The 25,285-nt window shown below is 36.0% G+C and overlaps 1 protein-coding gene across 13 annotated transcripts in view; it reads right to left on the bottom strand.

The window, feature by feature from the left end:
• Nucleotides 1–25,285, bottom strand: part of LOC128547932 (inositol 1,4,5-trisphosphate receptor type 1-like) — a 181,399-nt gene that overhangs the window by 75,298 nt on the left and 80,816 nt on the right. For all 13 annotated transcript variants that reach the window (XM_053521831.1, XM_053521833.1, XM_053521822.1 and 10 more), the window contains exons 17-30: nt 23,450–23,545; nt 22,260–22,415; nt 21,399–21,546; nt 20,439–20,589; nt 17,012–17,103; nt 15,829–15,925; nt 8,624–8,675; nt 7,587–7,752; nt 6,782–6,940; nt 5,823–5,921; nt 5,108–5,245; nt 3,387–3,512; nt 2,360–2,560; nt 1,674–1,925 (exon numbers count right to left, since the gene is read on the bottom strand). In XM_053521831.1, the coding sequence (XP_053377806.1) occupies nt 1,674–1,925; nt 2,360–2,560; nt 3,387–3,512; nt 5,108–5,245; nt 5,823–5,921; nt 6,782–6,940; nt 7,587–7,752; nt 8,624–8,675; nt 15,829–15,925; nt 17,012–17,103; nt 20,439–20,589; nt 21,399–21,546; nt 22,260–22,415; nt 23,450–23,545 (1,933 nt within the window). The remainder of the gene's footprint in view (nt 1–1,673; nt 1,926–2,359; nt 2,561–3,386; nt 3,513–5,107; nt 5,246–5,822; nt 5,922–6,781; nt 6,941–7,586; nt 7,753–8,623; nt 8,676–15,828; nt 15,926–17,011; nt 17,104–20,438; nt 20,590–21,398; nt 21,547–22,259; nt 22,416–23,449; nt 23,546–25,285) is intronic.

Genomic DNA, 25,285 nt, shown 5'->3' with positions numbered 1-25,285 from the left:
AGGGCCATGATGGCCCTGTATCGCTCACCTGAGTACCATTGCTCAAAATGATATTATCAAGTTTTGACATAGAGCACATAGGCATACACATTAAATATCATCAGGATAAACATTTTCTTGTAACAGTCCCTTTTAACCTAGTCAGGGCTAATATCAATACCAAGTTTGAGGGTCCTAGGCTTAAATGCTGCATTTTTGTACTAACATGACTATTCCTTACCCTGGAAGACTTAAATAACATTTAAAACCAATCTCATTAGATGCTGCCGAGATATATTGGTTTACATAAAATAAAGGGAGGTAATTTGTCATACATTCAGTCAATATGTATCTTCACTGATTGTCTAAGTCCATCTGTTGACATAAATGAAATTTCAGATCAGTATCTTCATTAGTTACGGAGATATACCTATTTTAATTTGTAATAAAGGGAGGTAATTTGACATAAAATCAGCCCATAGTTATCTAACCTGATTGTTTCAGTCCAACTAATGACAATAATGAAATTTCAAATAAGTCCTATAAGTACTTACTGATATAAATCCATTTTGATTACAATCAGGGGAGTTTATCAGATATAAAATAACTCTGGATCTGACAGATTCATCATGGAATCCAAGATTTATTGTTGTCGAAGATATTTTGGAAGTTTGTATCAAAACAAACCATAAATGAAGTCTCTATATGGCTGCAAAAGCCAAAATAGCAAATTTTGGACATTTAAGGGGCCATAACTCTGGAATTCTGGCCAGTTCAAGAGAGGAACCAAGATCTTGTGGTGATACAAGTTGTGTGCAAGTTTGGTTAAAATAAAATCATAAATGAACCTGCTATTGTGCAGACAAGGTCAAAATAGCTAATTTTGGCCCTTTCAGGGACCATAACTCTGGAACCTATAAAGGAATCTGGCCGGTTCAACAAAGGAACCAAGATCTTATGGTGACATAAGTTTTGTGCAAGTCTGATTTAATTCAAACCATAAATGAAACTGCTATTGTGCAGATAAGGTCAAAATAGCTAATTCTTGCTCTATCAGGGGCCATAACTCTGGAACCCATAATGGAAGCTGGCCAGTTCAAGAAAGGAATCAAGATCTTGTGGTGATACAAATTGTGTGCAAGTTTGGTTAAAATCAAATCATAAATGAAGCTGCTTTGTGCAGACAAGGTCAAAATAGCTAATTTTGGCCCTTTTAGGGGCCGTAACTCTGGAACCCATAATGGGATCTGGCCGGTTCAAGAAAGTGACTGAGATCTTATGGTGACACAAGTTTTGTGCAAGTTTGATTAAATTCTAATTATAGATGAAACTGCTATTGTGCAGACAAGGTCGAAATAGCTAATTCCGGCTCTATCAGGGGCCATAACTCTGGAACCCATGATGTGATTTGGCAAGTTCAAGAAAGGAACCGAGATCTTATGATGATACAAGTTGTATGCAAGTTTGATTAAAATAAAATCATAAATGAAACCACTATTGTGCAGACAAGAAATTGTTGACGCAAGGACGGACTGACGACAGACGTAGGGTGATCACAAAAGCTCACCTTGTCACTATGTGGTAAAACATTGGAGAAGTTGGAACATGAATTGATAAAATCCATTCCAAATTTCGTTTGTTTATAATAGCCATAAAATTTGCATTTAGGATACAATCTTTAGTAGAAAATTTACCTCCGGGATACAATCTTTATGGGTCACCACTCTAACGATATCATCCAACGGAAGGAGAGAGTGACACTTGATCTCTGTGTACACATTCTTCCCCTCGGTACACAGAGCAAGCAGCTGGACAAGGTTGATGTGGTAGTTAAGGACGCTGTTGTCATCATTACGTAGCTCCTCCGACTGCATCAGTGACACAAGGTTTTGGAAAGAAAGTCTGTCATTGTAGAATAGTAGAACTTCTTCACCAACATTCACCAACTGCGGAATAAAAACAAACAAACACAAGTCATGATGCTTCATTTTATCGCTTAGTGATTTGTCCAATTTCTTGGTTTTAAATACACTCAAGTATCTATGGTCAAACTGTTACCTTCAAAGTTCAATGGAGGAGGGAGACCAATATTTCCATAATTTCATGTATTGATCTGCCACAAGCCAACTAAATCACATAAAATAACTTCAAATTTAAGGCCACTCCATTCTGCCATCTACCAACGTACTAACTTCTATGAAAAAATCTCCAGTACTGTTTTAAGTTTTTAGCAGAATCCACTTTAAATTTGTGATGAACAGTCTGAACCGGAGGTCAAAGCAGTCACCGACCCTTGATACACAGCTAGTAGACTAACAAGCATTTCTTCATGATTTTTTTTTGTGGAATTTCTACTAATCTAGACAAAATAAAACAATACCTCTGCCATAACCATATCTTGTGTTTTCCTGATATACTGTCCTTCAGCTTTCACAACAGTTTGCAGGAATTTCAGATACTGTACATGTCGTCCATTTGTCTCTATTGCATGTACAAAATGTTGTATGACGTTGTCTGTAATCTCATTGGCTAACATCGCATTGTCCCGAAATATGGCTGTACATGTCTGTGTCTCCAGGATCTAGTATGATATAAACATGAAGTCCGCAACCTTAACCACTCTGCCACAGTAAACAAGTTAAAGTAAAATACTAACTATGGTGAGGTGAATGTTAACATAATTTAAGGTGAAAACTTAAGCTTTTTAATATTTTTTATTTTTCATTTGTGTATGTATAAATGAATTTTGTAATACTTTAAGCTTTTCAGAACTAATTAGACTGACAATGAGTGATTAGGTTATTCCTTTTATTTTGATTGTTGCTTTTACTAATAAGCCTAAAAAATTACTAACCTCTGTATATATTCATGAACTAACTAATCCAGTATATATTTATGGGCCGACTAACCCTCTATATATTTGTCGGTTGACTCACTCTATACCTATTCATGGGGTGTGACTAATGTTGTATATTTTCATGGGTCAATTAACCTCTGTAGAAATCCATGGACTAAATTATCCATGTAGAAATTCATAGACTTACCCCTGCTTTCTACTTCCTGTAGAAAATCATAGGGTTCCCCTACCCCTGCAGAAACCCATGGGGTTACCACTGCCTACTAACACCTGTAGAAATAAAAAGGGTTATCCCTGCTAACTAACACAAATAGAAATCCATGGGCTTAACCCTGCTTACTAACCCCTGTAGAAATCCATGGTGTTACCTCTACTTACTAACCCAAGTAGAAATCCATAGGCATACCCCTTTTTTCTATTTACTTAAGAAATCCAAGGGCTTACTCCTGCTTGTTAACTCGTGTAGAAATTCATGGGCAAACTAGCCTTAACATCTGCATATATTCAATGGGTTTACCTCTTTGGAAAATCACTGGCTAGGAAAACTTACCCCAGCTGTGAGAAACAAGTCCAAACTTTGATGCAGTAATGATTGGTTCTGTTGGTTTTCAAGGCAAAACGATTGCAGAAATTCATGTGCTAACTTCATCAACTCCATCATTCTGATGTCAGAATGCTGCAAAATAATACAGTACAATATCTCTAGGTACATATAATCAGTTCTGCTATCTGGTTTGATTACAAAATAACATGGTTCACCAAAAAACAGAGAACAAAGTATCAATTCACAGCATCTCTCTGCTACTCAGGTCAGGTTAGCATCATGCCACGTTAATCAAAATATTATATAAAGTCATGCAGTGTAAGTCTGGGAAGGCAGGCAAATTAAATGAGTTTGTTTTTGTTTAATTCTGCTTCAGTGTAAGATCAAAATATCTTTTACTGAGCTAACATCAGAAGCAATATTTTCAGTTATGAGTGAAAACATAAAATCTGGTGTTAGTGAGTGAAAGACATTACAATCCAGCATAATGTAAAACAAATAAATTTTTCATTTTCTTTCATGTTTCTACCATCCAAAATATACCAGTTTTACCTGCTCAACAACACATGCATTTGGCAAATTCACATGTAAAATCATCATGTCGTAATGTTCATTTTGAAAAAGAAGTTATTTTTTTGACATTTTTAGATTTCTTTTTCATTTTAATATGATGGAGTCCATAAAGTTATGTTTTTGAAGGTATAAATCTTTGTGCATGGATATTTTGTAAAGAATGTCCGATTATTTACAACTTATTTCACATTCAAGTGTACTCCAACAGTGAAAACTATAAAAGGAACACCCCACTGTTTGTAACAGCAGAAGCTACCAATTGAGGGGTAAATCGAAAGAAGTCCAAGTGCTTCTTTATTTTTAAGCACTTAGACGACTTTTACATTTATCTCTCAAAATACAATCTACCATTATATTTCAAATCATGAAAAACAAGAGCTGTCACTAATGGTGACAAATGCCCCCGCAGCTCCTTGACCTTTGACCTGGTGACCTTGACCTTTGACCTGGTGACCCCAAAGTTAGTAGGGTCCTGTACTCAATGAGTACTATCAGCATGTGAAGTTTGAAGACCCTGGGTGCAGTGGTTCGCGAGTAAACTGCCTTCATGCAAAAAGTTAACGTTGGCCCCTGTGACCTTGACCTTTGCCCTGGTGACCCCAAGGTCAGTAGGGGTCGTGTACTTGATGAGTACTATCAGCATGTGAAGTTTGAAGGTCCTGGGTGCAGTGGTTCGCGAGTAAAGTGCCTTCATGCAAAAAGTTAATGTTGGCCCCTGTGACCTTGACCTTTGACCTGGTGACCCCAAAGTCAGTAGGGGTCGTGTACTCAATGAGTTCTACCAGCAAGTGTAGTTTGAAGGTCCTGGGTGCAGTGATTCACGAGTAAAGTGCCTTCATGCAAAAAGTTAACATTGGCCCCTGTGACCTTGACCTTTGACCTGGTGACCCCAAAGTCAGTAGGGGTCGTGTACTCAATGAGTACTATCAGCATGTGAAGTTTGGTCCTGGGTGTAGTGGTTCGCGAGTAAAGTGCCTTCATGCAAAAAGTTAACGTTGTGACTAACTAATGAACGGACAGTTGAAAACTAATATGCCTCCCTTTGGGGGCATAAAAAACGGTTTTCAAGTTTTCTCCAATATATATCTTCCACATATTTGGCCATGGGGTCCAAATCAGCTCTTCTGCCTTCTCTAGCCAGAAAACAATCATACCTTGTCATATGGTATCTGTAGAAGTTCAAGGACAACCGAGTAGGCACTCATGTTCCTGAGAAGTCGCTGTTCATGTTTCCTCGCCTTCACACCATCTGACGTAGTATATACACACAGACGAGTCAGCCTGATCAGGATCTGAATACAGTAAAACAGTAAGTTGTATAATTTGGATATTACCTTCACCAACTGGTAATGTTAAATCATTAATATTTGCAGGGGACAAATTTTAGTGGATTTCGTGGTTGCATAAATCCATAAAAATTCAAACCAAACAAAAAATATAACTACAATTCATCTTATCTTCAAAAGTTGAAACCCACAAATTCATATCCCTATAAAACAGCCAAACTGACAAAAAAATCACAAAATTTCATGCCCATGAAATTATACCAACAGTTATCCAGGTAGAACCAGCAGGCATTTAGATAGACCCACTTACTTTTTGCTAGCCAGCTGAATAGTTTCCTCACATAAAAGAATTCTACACTACCATGTTGGGCAAGAAATGGTCTGACAGCAACCATAACCATTATGCCAAAGCTGCCTCTTTTCTCTGTAACAATCTCAACCACTTTGTTTTTTCCTCCTTTTCTTTTTTTTTTTTTTTTTTTTTTTTCATGAGATATCTTTTTCAGCTTTCGCATGTCAAGCAACAAATACAGATGTATTCATGAAACAATAACAGAATAAGATGACGTCAAAGACTACAAACCCTTTTTATGATCCTGTAGTTTTCTGCATGTTTCTTGTCAATCGGTGGTCCTAAATCCAGATCAATGGCCGACCCTTTCTCTGAGGTGAATGGTTTCTTCTAGAAAACAAAAATTAGGCCTACCTACAGTGAATTCATGTATATGCAAGTGAAATGACACAATTAAAGTCAAAGAAAGACTTTCAAAGCTTTAATAGTGGAGGGAGACTGCAGGTGCCCCTTCAGGAACTACATCAGGACTGGACAAGCAGCTAGGTAGAATCTCCAATTCTTCTATAAGCCAGATATATAACTTCCTGCCACGTCAGAATCCTATATCTCAAAGTTTTTCAGATGGTGAACCTAAGTTTCAAATAATGAAAACAACCAAACACTAACTTGTACATAAACATAACAATTTCAAATTATCAAGTCAAATTTCCACCAATGGCACTGTGCAGAAATTCTGGAAAATGTCAACAGCAGTAAGCTAAATTTTTTGTTTTTGTTTTGCTAGGTTTAACATCACACAATGCAATTACAGGTTATATGATGACTTTCCAGCTTTTGGTGATGGAAGAAGATCCCAGGTGCTGCTCTCAGCACTGTTTCATGCAGGGGTAAGTACCTGGGTAGAACCACCAACCTTCTATACCCCAGCAAGGTGGCTTGCTCAAATTAAGAATTCTACAGCCAAACCAGCTTTCAAACCCATAGCGGTGAGGCAAGACAGTTACCTTCACCATTCGTCAATGGAGGCCACTTTTTTGTATCATTCTACAGTATACCAACAAACATTAAATGTTATTGCCTTTCTGACCACTACTAGCTAAAATGACTGTCAATTCAGAAACAAAGAACAAAGAAGTATTTGACAAATGTTATCAATAAATCCCTAGACTGCTTATCAGATGCTACCTCCATTGGCAGAATACATAAGAACAACAAAACCTATTATCTCCTAGCTAAACAATTATTACCTCCTTTTTATCTCCAGATTTCTTCTTTTTTGAATCATCTCCCTTTTTCTCTTTGTAGACCCAGAGTTCAGATTTCTCTACCAGGTTCCGTAACTCATCTAGGTCAGCCTTAATCTGATTGTAGTTTTCCACATCACTGTCCGTTACAAGAAGTTGTACCTGAATAAACATTTGAAATGAGCCTAATTGCAGTAGGCTTTGAAAGCGAACAGCATGTATCTTTACCAGACTGCGCAGATGCGCAGGCTGGTCTGGATCCATGCTGGTCGCAAATGCACTATGTTGGTTTTCTCATGAAGCGGCTCAAATATTTGATGACATCTCCTGGTATCAAATATACTAAACAAATGTTTGTTTGTTAACACTTTTTTTATTCCCATCTTTCCAGTTTTAATACTAAAGTAAGCGGTCTTATTTAGTTAGTCACAAAAGCTCTTGAAAACTTATTTACATGACACAATAATGTTGAATAGCAATTAAGAAGTATACTAGAATTTAAGTCCCTTTTTATTCAGTTTAGCTTTTGTGTGCCATAAGTGCTGGGATCATAATCATCACTGCTTTAAGTCAAAAAAGCTAGATTTTTTTTTGCTCTGTCAAAACATTAAGATTGTTATGACACTTTGCATGAATGTGCTTTCTACAGTTACAAATAGCTTAGCCAATTGTCACTTGTGTAAATTAACTATTTAGATGTAACTCTAAATTTCACACTTCAAACACATATGACAACAGGTGTCTTATAAGGTGGTATGTTCACGACACCGCTGGGATTCAAACCCCTCACTCCCCAAAGTTTATTTACCTGCTTGAATGCTTGCAGAACTTCCCTTCTCTGACTGAAGTGTCTGAAGAGTAACTGTAGAGCACCAGATACGAGAGCGGGGTAATTATGCATGACAAGATTGAGTAAAACACGCAGAAACATCTTTCCTCCCTGGTCATCTAAATCTAGTTCCGCTGTTTCTGCACTGTAATATAAAATTGTTCATTTGTGTGAAAAAATCACTATAAACCTGGTATGCTTTTAAAAATATGTTGACAAAATATGACTTGTCTGTTTGTTTGTGAGCTTTAAGACACACCTGGCACAAGTAAAGGTCCTACGGCAACTTTCTAGCTCAAACGGTATAGGAAGTGTCCCTCCTTGCATAATTTTAGACACTGGTAAGCATGTAGATAGAACAAATAATCTTCCAAAAGACCATGTGAAAAGTTTCCTAACATTATTATTATTATACCACCAGATTTATATAGCACTCTTTTCATGATCAATTTCACATTCAAAGGCACTTTACATAGTTCAAAACATAAAAGAATTTGATGACACAAATAGCAAAGAGGCAAGTGATTGCAAGTTGAAGACCATAACCACTCCACTTACAAGAGACAGAAATCCTAATTGTCAGAATTTTAATGACTGTGTGCATATGATAAGCTCTTATTGTTTCTAGGTTTAGCATTTAAGGAGTTAAAAGACTCTTTTTACTCAAACTTTCGCCTGCTTGCAGCAAGTGATTTTGCCTTTGCGGCAAGTGCAGACCAAGATCAGCCTGGAAGTGCAGACTGACCATGGTCTGCACTGTTCGCTATTCAGTCAGTAAATTTTCAGTGAACATCCCTTTGAATAATAAGTGGTACTGCCCAAGCTGAATGATGGACCAGTCCATTTTAGAAATATAGCAGGGTACAGGTTAAAATCTGATTGATCAGGTCTTTAAATAGTCCAGTTGCTGCTCAAACACAGTCTTCAAGTTAAAGTGTACCTTTTGAGATTTCCCTATAAACCATTATCACAACAGACAAGCAAATGATTTGATGAAAATGCAAAATCTGTCTTACCTTCCACCAAAAATATCCTCAGCCTGCTGTCCTATACTTTCTAAATCTAAACCTACAATGGAATTTATAAAACTATCTTCAGCTGAGCACAGAACTAAACAAACAAGAGCTGTCGGAGGACAGCAACGCTCGACTATTCAACAGCCTTGTCAATTGAATGAATACAAGTTGAAAAAGGGGCATAATTTTGTAAAATGCAAAGTAGAGGTATTGAACCTCTGTACTGAATGTCATATCATGACAGTGAACAAGTGTGTGAAGTTTCAATCCTTTCCAATTTGTGGATACTGAGATACCAGCTTACATACAAAAACTTAACAAAAAAGTGCTAAGTCAAAGGGGCATAATTTTGTAAAAATGCCAAGTAGAGTTATGGGACCTTCACAGTGCATGTTAGATCATGACAGTGAACAAGTGTGTGAAGTTTCAATCCATTCCAATTAGTGGATACTGAGATATCAGATTACATACAAAAATTTAACCAAAAACTGCTAAGTCGAAAAAGGGGCATAATTTTGAAAAAAAAGAGAGTAGAGTTATGGGACTTGCTTTGTGCATGTCAAATCATGATAGTGAACAAGTATGTGAAGTTTCAATCCATTCCCATTAGTAACTACTGAGATACCAGCTTACATACAAAACCTTAACCAAAAATTTCTAAGTCGAAAAAGGGGCATAATTTTGTAAAAAAGCAAAATAGAGTTATGGAACCTGTGCAATGTAGATCAGTTCATCACAGTGAATAAGTGTGTGAAGTTTCAATCCATTCCCACAAGTGGTTACTGAGTTACCAGCTTACATACAAAACCTTAACCAAAAATTTCTAAGTCGAAAAAGGGGCATAATTTTGTAAAAAAGCAAAATAGAGTTATGGAACCTGTGCAATGTAAGTCAGTTTGTCACAGTCAATAAGTGTGTGAAGTTTCAATCCATTCCCACAAGTGGTTACTGAGATACCAGCTTACATACAAAACCTTAACCAAAATCGGGACGCGGACGCCGACGCCGACGCCGACGCCGACGCATGGGCGAGTGCAATAGCTCACTATTCTATGAATAGTCGAGCTAAAAATGACAATTACAAAATTTTATGTGCTAAATGAAGTTAAGTATAGTCATTGTGTAAATAATAATTACAGTATATTATAAGAATCTTTCACTGGCTGATGGTGCGGATGGAAATATCTGACTCGAGGGTGACTGTTTAGGCAAAAACGAGGCTCTGCCGAGTTACCACAAAACAGTTACAAGAGAGCCAGATATTTCCATCCACACCTTCAGCTAGTGATAGATTCTATTTCTTACATACAGTATTCTTTAATTGGTAGAAGAAATGAAGTAAAATGTATACTTTTTATTAGAGCACTATCTTATTATAATAGCATATGAATTTACGCATTCATTCATGAATTGCAGCATGTGAGTCACATTACACCATGGGGTTTATGACGCAAAGCACGGAAAAACCCTGTCTGACATGCTAGAATCCATTATTAGCACCCCAGGGGGTGTTATATTTTGCAAAAGGGATCATTTACTAAGACCCTAAAACAATTTGTCAGTAAACAAAAACAAAAAAACAAACTTATAATGAATGAATTTTAACGATTATAGCACTTCCAAAGTGCTGGTACTTACAACCTAAATGATTAACAATATAATTTTTTTTGAAAATATGGAAGGGATGGGAGCATTAATTAGGGTAAGGGCATGAAAAAGGGAATATAATTATGGTATGCTAATAAGTGTTTTATAAAATGACTACAAAGCATTACCATTTAGTCCATCAATGTTGGACATAATTCAAAATCAAGCAATTTTTAAGTACTTTTCAAGATTACAAAAACAAATAAGCACTCTGACAATTCTTCAAGTACTTTTCAAAGATCTGTCTGAAACTCATGCACTTTTCAAAGATCTGTCTGAAACTCATGCACTTTTCAAAGATCTGTCTGAAACTCATGCACTTTTCAAAGATCTGTCTGAAACTCATGCACTTTTCAAAGATCTGTCTGAAACTCATGCACTTTTCAAGATCTGTGAGAGCCTTGAATGTTAACAAGGTTTTACTAGTATTTGACATAATGACCTAGTTTTTAACCTAAGGTATTCCAGTTAACAAAGTCATTCAATGATTTAAGCTAGTGTCCTAGTTTTTCACATCTAGTAATACAGTTTTACTTGACCTAGATTTCAAAGAGACAGAAATTTTGTGAGATCATAGAGAAAATGCACATCTAGAGTGTTGTTAAGAGGTTTTTCAATAATACGACCTAGTACCCTAGTTTTTAATCTCAGGTAAACCAATTTTAAATCAGCCTAGATTTCATAGAGACAAATATTCTGGCTAAGTTTCATAAAGGGGCCTGTAGAGAGTTAACAAGTTTTTCCTATTAAATGACCTAATCATCATGATCTAGTTTTTGACCCCAGATGAAACAGTAACAAACTGGTAGGGTAATATTCTGATCAAAGTGTTAACAATCAACTTGTCGATGATGCATCACACAAGACTATGGGCGACGGACACAGGGTGATCACAATAGCTCACCTTGAGCACTGAGGGCTCAGGTGAGTTTAAAATAAAAACAGAATTTGTGGAGATTGGAAGATGCTAAATCTAAAATTGGGATCTGAAAAAAAAAACTGACAATAGAATCTACTCTACTCTATCCACAAAAGAATGTGCATTAAATTTTATTAACAGACGCAAATTAACATATGCAAAGCATGCATTATATTCAATCTATAACTTACACCAAAGAAGGAATTTCAGAAGACCCTAATGATACTGCAAACTAGAAAGCAACCAAATGTTGAAAAAGAAGTCTGCACTGGAAAACAGGGTTATTTTAACAGCAGCTTGATCTAGAATGTTGTATTCTGCTCAGACCTGGATCACCCGAAGTCAGCAAGTGTGATGCAACCAGGTGAAGTCTACAAGGGCTGAATACAAAATCCCTTATCAAACTACTGTACTGACCCTTTTATTACTTACTGCCATGTACTAAAAAAAAATATTTTACAAAAAAAACCCACATACACACCATAACCTTACGGATAATATTTTAGACTGGAACACTTTCATTAAGTATGCCTTTAAAAATGTCATGATATCTATAACGCTTGCCTTTCTTTTATTATTATTATTGTTACATTATTTCTAGAACCTTTAGCCTGCTGGCAACAAGTGATTTTGCTTTTGTTACCAGTGCAGACCAGCATCAGCTTACACATCTGCACTGTTCACTATTCAGTCAGTATATGTTCAGTGGTATCCCAAATTGAACGATGGACCAGTCCATTTTAGAAATTTAGCAGGGGAAGGTTAATAAAAGAAATCCAGACACAGGCATGATAGGGATTGGATTTCAACAAAGTACATCATACAGAACTTGTTTTCTGCCTGTGAAATACATGCCATATTTTAATGATATAACAGGTATATATTAATGTAAGAAATGACTGTCAATACTTAAATGTTACCTTTCTATCAAACTACAAGTTTTCTTGGCTTTCTTACAGAGCTACAGCTTTTCATCAACTTCTAATTAACCAACAGCTTTCTCATGTGAAAGATACATAAAAGATGAAATGATTGTATGACTGTACACAGTACTGTATTGGACTCACTTTGTGATAAACTCCCCGCAAATCTTCTAGAAATCTTTTGCTCTAACTATCCTACATACCACAGCAGGCTTTAAAAACTATAGCTAATGACAGAAATCAACACAGGGAGAAAATAAACACATCAAGTATAATATCCTAATTTCTAAAACAAACCTATGATTTGATGATTCTTCTAACAAAAAAGAACAAAAAAAAAACCCCTGAAAATATCTATGTGAACCTGTGTCCTTTATTAACCTTAAGCCTATTGGCAGCAAGTGGTTTTGCGACCAGTGCTGACCATGATCAGCCTGTCCATGCAGGCTGACCATGGTCTGCAGTGGTCGCTATTCAGTCAGGGAATTTTAAGTGAACATCCCTTTGAATAATAGGTGGTACTGCCTAAGTTGAATGATAGACTAGTCCATTTTAGAAATTTATCAGGGTAAAGGTTAAGCACTTGTTCTAAGTAGTGTACATTAATTGGTGTACTTCTATTTTTTTTATGCTTTAACATCCTGCAAATGACAACTTCTACAGATGTGCCAAATGAAAAAGAGGAATACCTTTACATGCTGTCTTTTTATTAAAGAAATCTCGCAGGAGTAAAGAAACAGACTTATGTTAATATCAATAAGATAGGTAGTGCAAATCTCTACTACTGACAGACTAGTCAACAAACATAATCAGTTCAGAAAAAAAATTCTATCTATCTATCGTATGATAATGTCAAACCCCTCATGGGGACGTAGAAATTTAGCACGTCAAACCACAAAGAATATTAATAGACTGAAGTGTAAAAAGATAGTTAAAAGAAAGGAAAAATAGCTTTGTTAAAAATGAAAGTATAAAAGCAGCTATCAGGCAGTTTAAGGTGAGACATGATCAATACAGCAAATGGCTGCACTGAACTGCTCACTGGTTGGGAGGTGGACAACAGCAGGAGGGAGATAATTCCAGTCGTATACTGTTCTGGGGAAGAAAGAATACTTTAAAGTAATCTGTAGCTGCTGTGAATATCTTGTAACTGAGGAAATGGAAGTGACGTGTTGGGCAAGTGAAAGGAACTAAGCAGCTTTCTTTGGGGATGGCAACTAATTCATAGTGGATTTTGTACATAAGGGAAAGTCTATTATCAATATGTCCGAGATCAAGGTGACGAAGTTTGAGGGATTGTAGCATGTCTGTGACACTGGAGGTTTGGCAGTAGTCAGCCTTAATCCAACGAGCTGCCTGTCTCTGTACAACCTCTATCTGGTCTATGATGGTTTGGGTACTGGGTGACCACACTTCAGAGCCATATTCCAGCTGCGGTCTAACAAGTGTTTGGTAAGCCATGGACTTAAGGGGCTCAGATTTGACCTTGATGTTTCTGCGCAGAAACCCTAACGTTTGATTTGCTTTCTTTGTTGACCTATTGATGTGGGCGTCCCATGACAGATTATTTGATATATCTACGCCAAGGTATTCAGCCAAGGTGGCTGATTTGAGTAGGACTCCATGGAGGTAGTAATTGGTGGCAATAGGATGTTTTCTTCTTGTCACATGCATAGTTTGACATTTGGAGGTGTTGAATTCCATATCCCACTCAAACTCACGCTAGCTCTTCTAACATTTTGAGGTCATTTTGGAGTGTAACTGTCACTAACTGATTCATTTGCAGATGACAGTGTGAGGTAAACTGCAACATCATCTGCAAAGAGGCGGACTTTGGAGTTGATATTTTGTGGGAGGTCATTTATATAAACTAAAACTATTTCTTTTATAGAAATATTTGGTGAAAAGCAAATTGTCATAAACAGTGTGCAAAAAGAATCTAACTAGATCAGTAACCACAATACATTCAAATAATTATAGGCTATTCTAGAAATCTTAACTGAAAAAAGTAAGAAAATAATTACACAGAAAAAAATGTGCTACAATGCTTTTTAAAAATGTTACACCCAAAACAACAAAACTTGCAAAAAAAAGTAACAAAAACAAACTGATTTTATGCCAAAAAAAGCTCTTGATAAAAAACTTAATGAAAATAAAAGTGCATTTCTGACCCCGTCCCAATATGAGCACATGAACAACATTTACACAGACAAGTTTTTGTGCATATCTCACAAGAGTGATACCAACTGTGTTTTTTATCCCTCTGATGTTTAAACACAGTTAAAATGACTGATATTCGATAATCCAATCTCACTGACATGATAAACTGAAATATGGGCAGAATGAATTGTGTTAGTTTTTTATTAATGTCTTAGAAACGCTATAGTCAAAGCTAACAGACTCGACTGGTGTACATGTATATAACAGTTACATGATGGCAAAAGTACTTCCTTTTTTCGTATTTTCAGTTTTTCGTATTTTCAGTTTATCAAATTCTCCATTTTTTTTATACAACTTTTATAATGTTAACTTCAGGATATATCAAATTTAAAAGAAACTAAGAACTTTCAACATCATTTCATTTCGCTGACAATGACATCACAAATGACATCATCAGTGGCATCATGCATAATTATGATTTAATGTTTTTATATAATATAAATCTTTTGCCATTCTGTGTTTCATGTTACCATGACAATAAAAGTCAGTCAGTTAGCATAGACATGAAGCTGAAAGACTGTCAAAAATGATGTATTTCCTGCAAAAGTAACCTGAATGAGAACGTTAAATCTTGCCTTATTTCAAAATTAGGATTTTTCTCTGACAATTTACATAACAAAAGATAAATTTTAAAACAGGGCAACTGAAATTAGCATCTGAACCTTTAACTTTTTTTAAAATAAAAATAAGGCAACTCTGAAAGAGTGAAAAAGATCACCTTTCTCTTCAGATCAGGAAAATGCAAAATATTGTAATTAATTCCAAGAATAAGATCTTACATAAAGATGCAGTTTCTTCTTATCTCTGCATCAATTTCAGGTCACTTGCAGGACATCATCACTGACAGTTTTATTAAAAAGATACTTTTATTTGAAGATCTATAACAGGTACTAGACCATCACACTCCATGCAGACAGCATACCAATACTTAAATTCTAACTGACTGGTTTGTTCTAGCACATAACCGAAGCTCTGGTTCCAAAACAAAAAATTTAGTATGGAGACCAGTCTCAGAACAGAAGTTTACCATTGGTCAATTTAAAATTTGATTAACCAATCAGATGCTTGATTGTCTTAAAAATGAGCTTTTTAACATTGAACATTGATAACACTAGAGTATGAAAATATTTCCTTTGCAAACATGCAAATACTCTTTGAACACTACTGCTGAAATGCTTTCAATTTATCTGATCTTCAAATAAAAGTACACATATGTAAAGTTCACAAGGAAAAAAAAAATCTTCTTATATTTTTCTAAATAACCTAACTTTGGGCAATCAAGAATTTCATGACATTCAATTATATTTTCCTTTCAAGTTTTTTTTCTTCCAAAAAATCATTATTTTAAAAACCAGGAATCGAAGCTAGAAAATTAACTGTAAATGTTAACATTTGAATTTCTGTTTTAATTATCTGTCCTTGTGAGCTTTATTTTAATCAAGCAATAAAGCATAGCAAATGAAATAACAATTTTCATTCTGATTGTGTTACATTACCATCATTATCTCTTGGCGCATTATTCTCGTCAAATTCTCGTTTGAAGATTGAAAGCAAACATGTGATCCTATAATCTAGTCTCACATCCAAAATAAACTGAAAATGGGCAAAATAAAAATATGGACACATGTTAACAAAAGACAGAAATAGAACAGAACTATTTAAAATTAAAAAATAAAAATAATTGTATCTCCAAATGAAAAGGACAAAACAGAAAAGTACTGAATTTCCCACAAGTTAAATGCCAGAGTGACTTATATGATGATTAATCATTGTACATGGAAAACAGTAACCTCGCCCACTGATCAGATTTGCACCCTTTGAATTAACAGTCACGCGTGTGCTCTATCTACTGAGCTATTTTACTGTGCCGAGGAACAAAAATTGGAACGACACTTTTCCCCCACTTTTATCAGAAAAATTAATAGAAAATATTTCTTATTATTTAAAAGTTCTATGCTTTTTGCCATTGGCAATTGCTGCTAAATTATCAGACATATTTAAATGAAAAACATCTAATCCCCAGACTTTTCTGATACCAAATAAGGAAATAAAATTTGTCAAAAACAAAATTAATACCATTTAAAGCTAAGTAAAAATCCACTTCCTGGGTGACATGTGCTGGCTACCTACCTTTCTCTATCCCTGATCATAAATGTGTGATAAAACCCATATATAAACAAACAATGCCTTTCTCTAAATATCCGAAAAGCTTGCTAAATGTCTTGTCTGCCTTGAAAATTATCAACATACTTAATGTGAAATCAATATTTACCAACAGAGACTTAATTCTGATACATTTTCTGATATATTTGCAGTTTGCGTCGATCCAAAACATTAAATCCCTAAATCTTTCTCTAAGAATCCCTCTAAATATGTGAGAATACTTCAGCAAAACATGTGAAGACGAAAGACATAGTGCAGGATCATATGCTGAATACATAATTGTTGGGTTGAATGTTGCACTTACACAATCTTAGGTCATATTGCGACTTTCCAGCTTTGATGATGGAAGAACTCCGTGCATTATTTCATCACAGACAGGCACCATGGTAGAACCACCTACTTTCTGTGAGCCAGCTGGATGGCTTTCTCACATAAAGAATTCAACGCCCTGAGTTAGACTCGAACCCACATTTGTGATGGGCAAGTGAATATTGAATACAGAACAGACAAGTTTACCTTCAGTATTTCTATAATTCTAAGTTTTGTATCCATCACCATAGTGTCTGTATCCTCTGTTCTTCTCTTTGTTGGTAGTTCATCAGCAGGATCTAAAAACATTTTGAAAAATGGAATTCAAAACTAGGAGATGAAACATACCGATTTATAGCTTTTTTTCATGTTAAACATTCAAACTATTATTTGGAAGATACAGCACAATACATTCTATGTTTTACCTTGGCATGGTTCATGCATCCTTAAGCTGAAAAAATGCTAGGATTTTTCCATCACTTTTCAATTTTTTAAGACCTATAGACAGAGTGATAAACATAGACAAGAGCTGTCTAATGACAGCATGCCTGGCTGTTTGAAGCCCTTCATGTAACAAGTGAATGAAGTATTGCCATGCAATACAAAGTCCCCTACTGGAAGGCACCTAATTTTCTCTACTGCAGTATAACATAATGAACTGATATCTGTCAATGATGTATAAACAATATTGTACTACATATACAATATGTTATAACAACACACTTGGATTAAAATGTGCATATATAAAAACCCACAGTTGTTTTCATTTTTTTTGGCTGATTATAAAAATGTTATCATGTAAGTTATTTACAGTAACAACAAAGGGAAATTTATCTTTAAAAAAAAAAAAAAAAAAAAAAAAAAAAAAAAAAAAAAAAAAATCTATATAATGTAAGTCCATAAAAAACTCTTTACCAGGTAGAGATAGGTCAAAATACACCTAAAAATTGGATGTAACATGCATGCTGTACCACAGAAAAGTGGCCAAGCTCGACTATTCGAAATATTGACCCAGAAGCAGGAAAATATTACCCAAAAAAGATAAATATCAAAAGAGTTTTAAGTTCAAAAGTGGGAATAATTTGACCAAAATGCATATCAGTTATAGGACTTGCTGCTATCAACTAGTTTTATAACCCCGAAGGCACATGAGAAGTTTCAATTCAATATCTGCATTAGTTTTGGCGACAGAAACTTGCATGTAAAACTTTAACCAGAATTTTCAAAGTCCAAAAGGGGGCATAATTTGCCCAAAATACATGCCAGAGTTATGGGACTTGATCCAGTGAGGTTAGTAATTGATCTAGAAAAAGAAAAAATAAGTTTCAAATCTATATGCCTTTTAGTAATAGCTATATGTACTTGCACGCAAAACTTTAACCAGAATTTGCTAAGTCCAAAAGGGGGCATAATTTGGCCAAAATGAAGGTCAGAGTTATGGGACCTGATCCTATCAACTAGTTTTATAACCCCTAAGACACACGTGAAGTTTCAAATCAATATCTGCATTAGTTTTGGAGATAATAACTTGCATGTAAAACTTTAACCAAAATTTTCTAAGTCTAAAAGGGGGCATAATTTGCTCAAAATACATGTCAGAGTTATGGGTCTTGACCCAGTGAGGTTGGTAATTGATCTAGAAAAAGAAAAAATAAGTTTCAAATCTATATGCCTTTTAGAATTAGTTGTATGTACTTGCACGCAAAACTTTAACCAGAATTTTCTAAGTCCAAAAGGGGGCATAATTTGGCCAAAATGAAAGTCAGAGTTATGGGACTTGCTGCTATCAACTAGTTTTATAACCCCGAAGACACATGTGAAGTTTCAAATCAATATCTGCATTAGTTTTGGAGATAGTAACTTGCATGTAAAACTTTAACCAAAATTTTCTAAGTCCAAAAGGGCGGCATAATTTGCTCAAAATACATGTCAGAGTTATGGGACTTGACCCAGAGAGGTTGGTAATTGACCTAGAAAAAGAAGAAATAAGTTTCAAAGCTATATGCCTTTCATTGATGGCTGTATGTACTTGCATGCAAAAACTTAACCAAGGTGTGACGCCGACGCCGACGCCAGGGTGAGTAGAATAGCTAGACTATTCTTTGAATAGTCGAGCTAAAAAGTTACAATAAAATCTATAAAATCTATTTATAGTAACAACAAAGGGACGTAATTCTAAAAACAAGGGTGCCTCATGGTGGTGAACATTTTGTCCAAGTTACATTAAATCCCTCCATGCATGAAGAAGAAATGTTCCATACAAAGTCATTCTTGAATTTGACCTTTGACCTCTAAATATGACCTTGACCTTAGACCTAGGGACCTTGTTCTTGCTCATGACATGTTGTCTCATCCAGGGGAATATTTGTGCCAACTGATATCTAAATCCTGCTTTGCATGACAAAGTTACAGACAGGACAGGAAAAAAATCCTCTTGACCTTTGATCTCAAAGTGTGACCTTGACCTTTAAGCTAGGGTACTGGGTGTTGCACATGACACGTCGTCTCATCATGAGAAACATTTATGCCAAGTAATATTGTAATCCCTTGATGGATGACAGAGTTATGGATCGGACAGGGAAAAAACCCTACTGACATTTGACCTCCAATTGTGACCTTGACCTTTGAGCTAAGGGTCTGGGCTTTGTGCACGAATGTTGTCTCATCATGGGAAACATTTGTGCCAAGTAATATTAAAATCCCTTCATGGATGGCAGAGTTATGGACGGGACAGGAAAAAAACTCTGTTGACCTTTGACCCCCAATTGTGACCTTGACCTTTGAGCTAGGGGTCCGGGATTTATGCATGACACATCGTCTCATCATGGGGAACACTTGTGCTAAGTGATATTAAAATCCCTTAATGAATGTCAGAGTTATGGACCGGACACGAAACAGGCCCTGTTCATGCTATGTTAACTTTTGACTGCAAAGTGTGACCTTGACCTTTGAGCTAGGGTTCTGAAAGTTGTGCATGACACATCGTCTTATTATGAGGTACATTTGTGCCAATTAATATTAAAATCCCTTCATAGATGGGAGAGTTATGGACCGGACAGGTAAAAAGCCTTGTTGACCTTTGACCTCCAATTGTGACATTGACCTTTGAGCTAGGGGTCTGGGATTTGCGCATGACACATCACCTCATCATTGGGAACATTTGTGCCAAGTAAACTAAAATCCCTTCAAGGATGGGAGAGTTGTGGACCAGACAGGAAAAAAGCCCTGTTGACCTTTGACCTCCAATTGTGACCTTGACCTTTGAGCTAGGGGTTCGGGTTTTGCGCATGACACGTCGTCTCATCATGGGGAACATTTATGCCAAGTAATATTAAAATCCCTTCATGGATGACAGAGTTATGGACCGGACACGAAATTGCGGACGGACGGATGGACGGATGGACGGACGGAATGACAGAAAAGTGCATTCCTATGGTCCCCGAAACTGGTTTTCAACCAGTAGGGGACTAATAATATGTTACATACAAAACCTTCAGCAAAATATTCTTAGTTGGAAAAGGGGGATAATTTTGCCAAAATGTCAGCCAGGACTATGAAACTTGCCATGTGAGATCATCCATGATTTCAAAGATGTGAAAAAAACCCATAAAGGTGGGTTCCTAAAAAACTTTACCTTCTGCAGTGACAGATAATTTGCTGACTGGCAGACCACCCATGTGTTCTGGTACATAGTCCAGAATAGATAGTAATGTCTTGGTGAGACGTAGCAAGTCGCTAAATGTGTAGAAACCAAAGTAGATCAACTCTCTAGCAAGATTCACCACCTAGAAATGTGAAACAGTAAATGACATGCTTAAAATATTTAATACTTTTGATATGTCTATTTTATTCTTAAACAGAAAAACATATACAGTTTAACCTGTCATAGTGGCCACCTGTATTAAGCAGCCAAGCTGCTAACTTCCAAAACTGACATCTTTTCTAATCCCTACTTGTCTTAAGCGGCCAGACTGTGTCAATCCCTTGACTGGCTGCTAGATATTTCTGACTGAATTTTCTTGTTTTCCTGCCCTGAGACGTTATTTTTGTAAATTGACCTCCCTAGCGCAACCATCTCTGTACAACAAACACATTTATGTCTTCCCAAGTCTTCTCAACAGAGATTGCACTTGATGATCATACAACTCATACAACTGGATGCTTACTAGATACTGTAAAGTCATTTAATTTTGTGCGCACGAAAACTCATGATTTTGGCCAAAATGACAATTTCGTGGGGATGTGAATCCATGGATTTCAACTTTTGAACATGAAATGGATGAGAATTTTACTTGTTCATTGCGATCAAATTTTGTGGATGGGCCCAACCACGAAATCCACGAAAATATGTCCCCCATGAATATTAATGATTTCACAGTAATTTTTTATTTATTTTATTTATTTCATAATGAAAACAAAATGAACAAAATAGCCCCCGAACTAGACGTAAAATTATTTTGCTCTTTTTCTACCAATATGATAAAAAGAAACATTAATTACCTCCATTAATATAAACTGATCTCAATCAACATGCACAAACTGCAACTAAATGTAACAACATTAAGTGATCTCAATCAAAATGAACTGATCTCACCTCGTACGTAAGTTTGTTTTGTTCCCTATCAGCAAACGAGCCGTCCTGACTGACCACTGTGAGATAGTCCTCTACAAACATGATTGTCTGAGCAAATGCTGGCTTCACGCGCTCCTTTTCTGGGTCCTTGCCAATATTGGATTCATAACTGAAATATAAATACATTATTATATTTCTTTCTGAGTGATATTGTAACATTGTGTACCATTGTAACAAAGAGCTGTTATCCAATTCATTTGTGCTCTTTCATTATTTTTACAGGCATGAACATTATCCGACAGACTGGTATTAATGGGGGCTAATGCGACTTTTTCTTAATGCATGGAGCCATTATATTACACAACTTGAGATTAAATTTGCTGCAAATCTGCTGAAATCCTATAGCAGTTTTTTTTATTTCTACAATTCCTTCAAGGGAGAAAAAACTACATTTAAAAAGAAATTGAGCTTCTCAATGGCAACTAAAGAAGTAACAGAGACTTTCTATGCCATCTAGCAAAGTTATAGTTTTTATATTAAGACTAAAAAATTTTCTTGCAATGCAGGCTTGTCAACATCAATTTGCACATATACTTTAGATTAATCATAGAACCTTTGTTTTTCAATAGCAATTTATATACACATATATCTTAGAACCTATGCTCTGCAAAGGCAATTCTTTCAAAACTTATGTTTTTCAAATTCAATTTGAGCGTATTTCGAGTTATAAATCTTATGCTTTTCAAATGGTAAGTTTAGCAGGAAACCTAACCTACTGTGACTTGAGCATATTATTCAAGCATTATTTAAGCTAGTTTGAACATATTGCTCCAGCAGTATTCAAGTTTGGGGATATTTGTAAGTTTAAGATAAGAATCATACTCTTCTATGGCAATTTGAGCAGGTATTTCTTTCCACAGTCTGGCATATTTGACTGGCTTTACAGTTTCCTGCGGTTCTCTATCTACATGCATATGTAACATCAGTCGACAAAATGAGGCCCTTAACTCAAATGGAAGTTTCTCATCCGACATACACCTGGAAAGAAATATGAAAAACTGTCTAACTTAGCACCATCATACAGTCAATGTGGAAAACTATAAACTAAAATACATACTTTTTACTTGTAAAAACATAGATGAAATGCTATTTTTACGCATTAATATATAACATGTAGAAGGCTTGGCCTTTTTCAGTCACTACAGTGATATTTTTCAAAACTGTTCATTTTTTAAATTTCAGATGAACCTGCCTTAATTTGCAGTCTATATAAGCAGCCATTTGCCTTAAGCAGCCAGTCAGCTAACTTCCTAAATTGAATTTTCTTTCTAATTTTAACCTGACTTAGGCAGCAACCTGAATTAAGTAACCAATCCGCTAACTTTCCTACACTGAATTTTTAGACTACCTTTAACATGACTTAAGCAGCACCCTAAATAAGGTAGCCAGTCAGTTAACTCTTGAAACTGAATTTTTCTTCTACTTTCAACCTGACTAAAGCAGCCAACTGCCGAAAGCAATCATACTGTGAATTGCTCCCTTGGCTAGCTGCTTAATAAAGGTTTGAATGTAGTGTGTACACTTGTCCTTTTGACATGGCTTCTGGCTGTGATTGTGTTAAAAGAACAGAAAATTTTACAATCTATCAGACATGTCAAAAACACACACAAAAAAGAATTGTTAATGTGTTATTTTTATCACTTCTACTCATTACTCTCTGATACTGTAAAAATTGGAAATGCATGCACGGAAGTGTTCTACAAAATCTGACTCTCTGTGTCTTTGTCTTAGAACATTAAAGCCAACTCCACCCTATAACACTTTGTTCCAAATATGCAAATAAACAAAAGTAAACACAATTTTGTTAAACCCTTATCATGCTGGACACAACTAATTCTGCCTTTGAGAACAGTGTAGATCATGATCAGCCTGCACATCTCTGTTTGCCATTCATTCAGTATCTTTTTGGTAGGCACCCCATTTAACAGTTAATGGCACAGTCCTTACTGAAAGCTGGGTAAGTTCATTATAGAAATTCAGCAGGGTAAGGGTTAAATATAATTTATAAATACCTGAGAATGAGATCTATGTCAAGGTCTTTGGATAGTTCATTGATAGCTAGGTACTGTCTGTCCAAACACATGTGAGAGAACAGGTTCAACTGATGTCTGAAAAAAAAGAAAAAAGAACATGCATCTGCAAATTACAACACCAAGAGTCCGCTTGCTGCTAAAATCCTCCTACTTGTAAAATCCAGTACAGTGTAACAAGGAAGGGTGTTTAGCAGTGACATCTTACCCATAAGATCTATAAAGTACAATGTCAGGAGGTAGTGTGTTCAACTATGATATTTAACCCATAACACCACTCCAGTACATTGTCCTGAAGAAGGGTGTTTAGAACTGACATCTTATCCATAACACCCCTCCAGTAGAGTGACATGAGGAAGTGTCTTCAGCAGCAGCATATCTTACTCATAACACCACTCCAGTACAATGTCATAAGGATGTGCCTTCAGCAGTGGCAACTTACCATTAACACCACTCCAGTACAGTGTCATGAGAAGTGTTTTAGCAGTGACATCATACCCATAACACCAAGTTTGGTGAAGATCGGATGAAAACCATTCGACTTAGAGAGCAGACATGTTTTTGGATGCCACCCGCATTCCATGGGTGTTCATATAATATGCCCCGCTCTTTCAGAGACGGGCGTATAAAAATACTCTCTCAGGCTGTCACATAAAAAGAGGGCTACACAAAATTTGGACCAAAGTTAAGATTTTTTTTAATAAACAAGATGGTCATGATGGCCCTATATTCCTCACCAGAGTTGATCTGGCCTACTGACCTAGTTTTTAACCCCACATGACAAAGTTTTTAACTTTGCCTAGCTATCATCAAGATAAACATTCTGACCAAGTTCCTGAAGAAATGGTTATAAATCTTGCCTCTAGAGTGTTAACAAACTTTTCCTCTGATATGATCACATGACCAAGTTTCTGAGATATGAACTTGACCTATTAGCAAAGGTCATCAAGACAAAAATTCTGGCCAAGTCTCATGAAGGTAGTGTCATAAATGTGACCTCTAGAGGGTTAACAAGCTCTCACTTTAATTTGATTGAATATCTTAGTTTTTGACCCCACATAACCCAGATTCAAACCTGACCTAGAGGTCATTAAGCCAAACATTCTGACCAATTCTCACGAGTTTGAACTTAAAATGCGGTTTCTAGAGTGTTAACAACATTTTCCATTGATCTGGCCTATTGACCTAGTTTTTTGACACCATATGACCCAGTTTTTAACTTGACTTGGAGATCATGAGTGAATGAGTTGGGTTTAATGGCGAATCAACACAAAATGGTCATATATTGCTGATTGGAGATCATGAAGACAAACATTATTACAAAGTTTCATGAAGATAGGATCATAAATGTGGCCTCTAGGGTGTTAACAAGCTATTCCTTTGATTTGTCCAGGTGACCTAGTTTTAACCCACATGACCCAGACTTTAATTTACCTAGAGGTCATCAAGACTAACATTCTGACCAAGTCTCATGAAGATAGTGTCATAAATGTGACCTCTAGAGGGTTAACAAGCTTTTCATTTGATTTGACTGAATGACCTAGTTTTTGACCACACATGACCCAGATTCAAACTTGACCTAGAGGTCATCAAGACAAACATTCTGACCAATTCTCATGACTTTCAAACTTAAAGTGAAGACTCTAGAGTGTTAACAAGATTTTCCTTTGATCTGGCCTAGTTACCTAGTTTTTGACCCCACATGACTGTGTTTCAACTTATCCCAGAAATAATCAAGATCAACAAGTATCGCAAAGATAGGTCATAAAAGTGGCCTCTAAAGTGTTAACAAGTTTTTTCTTTGATTTTACGGGGTGA

Source organism: Mercenaria mercenaria, chromosome 13, assembly GCF_021730395.1.
Source record: "Mercenaria mercenaria strain notata chromosome 13, MADL_Memer_1, whole genome shotgun sequence".
Taxonomy (NCBI): domain Eukaryota; kingdom Metazoa; phylum Mollusca; class Bivalvia; order Venerida; family Veneridae; genus Mercenaria; species Mercenaria mercenaria.
This window is presented reverse-complemented; position numbering and strand designations above follow the sequence as displayed.